Source organism: Otolemur garnettii, unplaced genomic scaffold (assembly GCF_000181295.1).
Source record: "Otolemur garnettii isolate 467f Iridium unplaced genomic scaffold, OtoGar3 scaffold00011, whole genome shotgun sequence".
Taxonomy (NCBI): Eukaryota; Metazoa; Chordata; class Mammalia; order Primates; family Galagidae; genus Otolemur; species Otolemur garnettii.
Genome location: NW_003852406.1, coordinates 8,027,747 through 8,032,126, shown reverse-complemented (window position 1 = coordinate 8,032,126; position 4,380 = coordinate 8,027,747). Strand labels below are relative to the sequence as shown.

The window sequence follows — 4,380 nt, the reverse complement described above, 5'->3', positions numbered from 1 at the left end:
AGAGACTCTGCCTCCAAAAGAAAATGAAAAATTCAGGGTGGTGCCTGTGGTTCATTGGGTAGGGCGCCAGCCTCATATACTAAGGGTGGCGGTTTCAAACCCGGCCCTGGCCAAATTGCAGCGGAAAAATAGCCGGGTATTGTGATGGGCGTCTGTGGTCCCAGCTACTCAGGAGGCTGAGGCAAGAGAATCGCCTGAGCTCAGGAGTTGGAGGTTGCTGTGAGCTATGTGACGCCATGGTACTCTACCCAGGGCGATAAAGTGAGACTCTGTCTCAAAAAAAAAAAAAAATTAAAAAAAATATAGTGTATATATGTATATATACAGTCTAGATAAGTACTTATAAAATACTGATTTTATTGATCATAATTGCTGTATAAATGTAGGCCTACAGGATTATGAAGCTGCACTTAAGATCGATCCATCCAACAAAATTATGCAAAATGATGCTGAGAAGATTCGGAATGTAATTCAAGGAACAGAACTAAAGTCTTAGTGACTACTAGAAGCAAGTAGGTGTATTTTTAAATTTTTCAGAAGTAACTGGAGGCATTAGGAATCTTTGTATATGTTATGATCAATTGTATAGAATCTATTACGTTTATTGAGTAGAGAGCAAAATATAAATCTATAGAAAATGAAATGTTTGGCTCTAATTATTCTGAATAATTAAATCAAAATAAAACTAATGTATTTTAATTCTATACTTGTCAGTGCATAACTTAATTATACTTTTTTTTGGTTAATGAATTACACTTGCACCTGTAACAAAGTATTTGTTGGTCTAATTACCAGGACACTTATTGATTAATATTTAACAAGCTAGAATTTTAAAATAAAAGATTGTGTTTAGAAAGTATTTTTATTGTATTAAATATACTATTTGTCTCAGGGGTTGACTTTGGTATAATAAGTATTGATAGGTTTCTCACTTAGTTGCCAAATGCACAGAAAGTATTTTTCCTTTAATACTTATTCACTGGGCAGCGCCTATGGCTCCGTGCATAGGCACCAGCCCCATATATTGAAGGTGGCCGGTTCAAACCCAGCCCCAGCCAAACTACAACAAAAAATAGCCAGGTGTTGTGGTGGGCACCTGTAGTCCTAGCTACTTGGGAGGCTGAGGCAAGAGAATTGCTTGAGCCCAAGAGTTGGAAGTTGCTGTGAGCTGTGATGTCACAGCGCTCTAACAAGGGCAACAAAGTGAGACTCTGTTTCTGGAAAAAAAAAAGGGTGGTGCCTATGGCTCAGTGGGTAGAGCACAGGCCCCATATACTGAGGGTGGCAGGTTGAACACGGCCAAGGCCAAACTGCAGCAAATAGTCTGGTATTGTGGCAGGTGCCTGTAGTCCCAGCTACTTGGGAGGCTGTGGCAAGAGAATCATTGGAGCCTGAGAATTTGAGATTTAAGGTTGCTGTGAGCTGTGATACCAGGGCACTCTACCAAGGGCCCAAAGTAAGAGTATGTCTCAAAAAAAAAAAAAAAAGAGTTAAGGTGGCCTTTGCTTTTGTGCCTTTATGTATAAAACTGAGGTTTTGGACGTAGAACACTATAGTCTTGGAGAGGCTACTCTCACTGTCTCCAGAATCACTGGCCTTTTAACAAAGTTTGGTGGGCCTGTCCCTATCTCTGGATATTGGCTGACAGAGACAGGGGACCGAAGCTCTTCATCAGATAACATTATTACCATACATAAATACACAGTGTACACATTTATTAAAGAACTTTTAAAATGGATATAACTAAACAAATATCAATATATCACAATACCCTACTTAGTTCATTTTTGTAGTGATGTTTTATATGAATAGGAGATAGAGAGTCATTGTTAGACTAGGTTTTGTTTTGTTTTGTTTTTAGTGTCTCTGTTACCCAGGCTGGAGTGCAGTGGTATAGGCACAGCTCACTTCAACTTCCAACTCCTAGGTTAAAGCAATCCTGCTGCCCCAGCCTCCTTTGATTATAGGTTCAATTGAGAGGATACCCAAGAAGGGTGAGGTCCAGGAGAATAGGTCTTCTTTGTTTTTGGAGACAGAGTCTTACTATGTCACCCTCAGTGGAGTGCTGTGGTGTCACAGCTCACAGCAACCTCAAACTCTTGGGCTTAAGCAATTCTCTTGCCTCAGCCTCCCAAGTAGCTGGGACTACAGGTCCCCACCACAACGCCTTGCTATTTTTTGATTGTAGTTGTCATGTTGTTTTGCAAGCCCGGTCTGGATTTGAACCTGCCAGCTCTGATGTATGTGGCTAGAGCCCTAGTTGCTGAACTACAGGCACTGAGCCAGAACAGGTGGGGGCTCAGGTGGTTCTGTGTGGGTTGGAATAGCATCTCCTGCCTGATTCAAACTGGCCAATCAGAAAGGTACCTGTGGGTTGGAACTTTTTGACTGGAGATAAAAAGGAAAGACCGAGCCAGTTAGGAGTGCAGCCATTTCAGATTCTTTTGTCGTAAGCTTCACTGGCTGAAATAAAGCCCTTCCTCTTATAAACATGGTGTTTGGGTGCTCTTTCTCCCCACTGGGCCTCGTCTTCCCTCAACACAACCAACCATGCTTGGCTTTGTTAGATCAGATTTAAAAAGGAATATTTCCTTATGTGCCTGCTTCCAGCCTCTAAGCTGACAGTCACTTGAGAGTCCACCGAGGGTCCTTAGGTAATTAGTTTCTCAAAACAAGTCTTCATCTCATTAAAGTGCTGGAGCATTTTTTAGGAGTCCCAGCAGACTATTAATGGGAAAAAACCCAAAACTCTGTACAATAATTTAAAGAGGTTTATTCTGAGCTGAATATATGTGATTGCTGGCCCAGAGACCCACAAATCCAAAATGCTTTAAGCATGGGCAGTGCCTGTTGCACAGTGGTTAGGGCGCCAGCTACAATCACCCAGGCTGGTGAGTTCAAACCCAGCCGAGGCCTGCTAAACAACAATGACAACTACAACCAAAAAATAGCAAGGCTGGGCATGGTGGCTTATGCCTGTAGTCTTAGTGCTGTGGGAGGCTGAGGCAGGTGGATTGCCTCAGCTCAGAGGTTTTAGACCATCCTGAGCCCTGAGCTAGAGTGAGCCAGAGTGAGACCCTGTCTCTACCAAAAAAAGCTGGGCATTGTGGTGGGCATCTGTAGTCCCAGCTACTTGGGAGGCAAAGGGCAAGAGAATCACTAAAGGAAGAAAACAACAAAAAAACCAAAACAAAACTTCAAACTAAGATGAGTGAAAGCCAGTTGAAATTGAAAGCAAAATTAAAGGGTGGCGCCTGTGGCTCAGTGGGCAGGGTGCCAGCCCCATATACCCAGGGTGGTGGGTTCAAACCCGACCCCGGCCAAACTGCAACAAAAAAATAGCCGAGTGTTGTGTCAGGTGCCTGTAGTCCCAGCTACTTGCAAGGCTGAGGCAAGAGAATCGCCTAAGCCTAGGAACTGGAGGTTGCTGTGAGCTATGTGATGCCATGGCACTCTACTGAGAGTGATAACGTGAGACTTTGTCTCTACAAAAAAAAAGAAGAAAAAGAAACCAAAATTAAAAAATATAGCTGGGCTTTGTGGTAGACACCTTAGTCCCAGCTACTTGGGAGGCTGAGGCAAGAGAATAGCCTTGCCTCAGCAACAAACACACAAAATCACAGTGAAGAATCTCTGAAGCCACCTGTAACCTGTAAGTCCCTTCCTCCTCATGATTGTATCTAGGTTTTTCAGGCCAAACCAGTGTTCTACCTTCCTTGTACTGATTTACAATTTTACCTGCAATTCCTTTCTCTCCAGTTCCTGTCTCATGTAGTTTGGAGCACATGTGGATTATGTGAGGACGTTTTTACTTATCCATGGTGGCGGATATCATGAAAATTATACACAGACCTTTTTCATTTATTTTTTGCTCATCAGCTTTCATTTGTGTTTATATATTTAACGTGTGGCCCAAAACAACTCTTCTTCTTCCGATGTGGTACAGAGAAACCAAAAGGTTGAACAACCCTTACGAATCCAAAGGCCTTGGGACCACTTACGGCATTTTTTTTTTTTTTTGAGACAGTCTCACTATGTCGCTCTTGGTAGAGTGGTGTGGTGTCACAGCTCACAGCAACCTCAAACCCTTGGGCCTAGGCAATTCTTCTGCCTCAGCCTCCCCAGTAGCTGGGACTACAGGCCCCTGCCACAACACCTGGCTATTTTTTTTTTTAGTTGTTGTTGTTGCAGTTTGGCTGGGGTGTCACAGCTCACAGCAACCTCAAACCCTTGGGCCTAGGCAATTCTTCTGCCTCAGCCTCCCCAGTAGCTGGGACTACAGGCACCTGCCACAACACCTGGCTATTTTGTTTTTTAGTTGTTGTTGTTGCAGTTTGGCTGGGGTGGGGTTTGAACCCAGCACCCCCAGTATGTGGGGCT

At 43.4% G+C, this 4,380-nt stretch overlaps 1 protein-coding gene across 2 annotated transcripts in view; it reads left to right on the top strand.

Annotated features, from left to right (window-relative positions):
- Positions 1-845, top strand: part of DNAAF4 (dynein axonemal assembly factor 4) — a 52,417-nt gene extending 51,572 nt beyond the window's left edge. For both annotated transcript variants that reach the window (XM_003784373.1, XM_003784372.3), the window contains one exon: positions 387-845. In XM_003784373.1, coding sequence (XP_003784421.1) covers positions 387-470 — 84 coding nt within the window. In that variant the 3' untranslated portion in view covers positions 471-845. The remainder of the gene's footprint in view (positions 1-386) is intronic.
- The last annotated feature ends 3,535 nt before the right edge of the window (positions 846-4,380 follow it).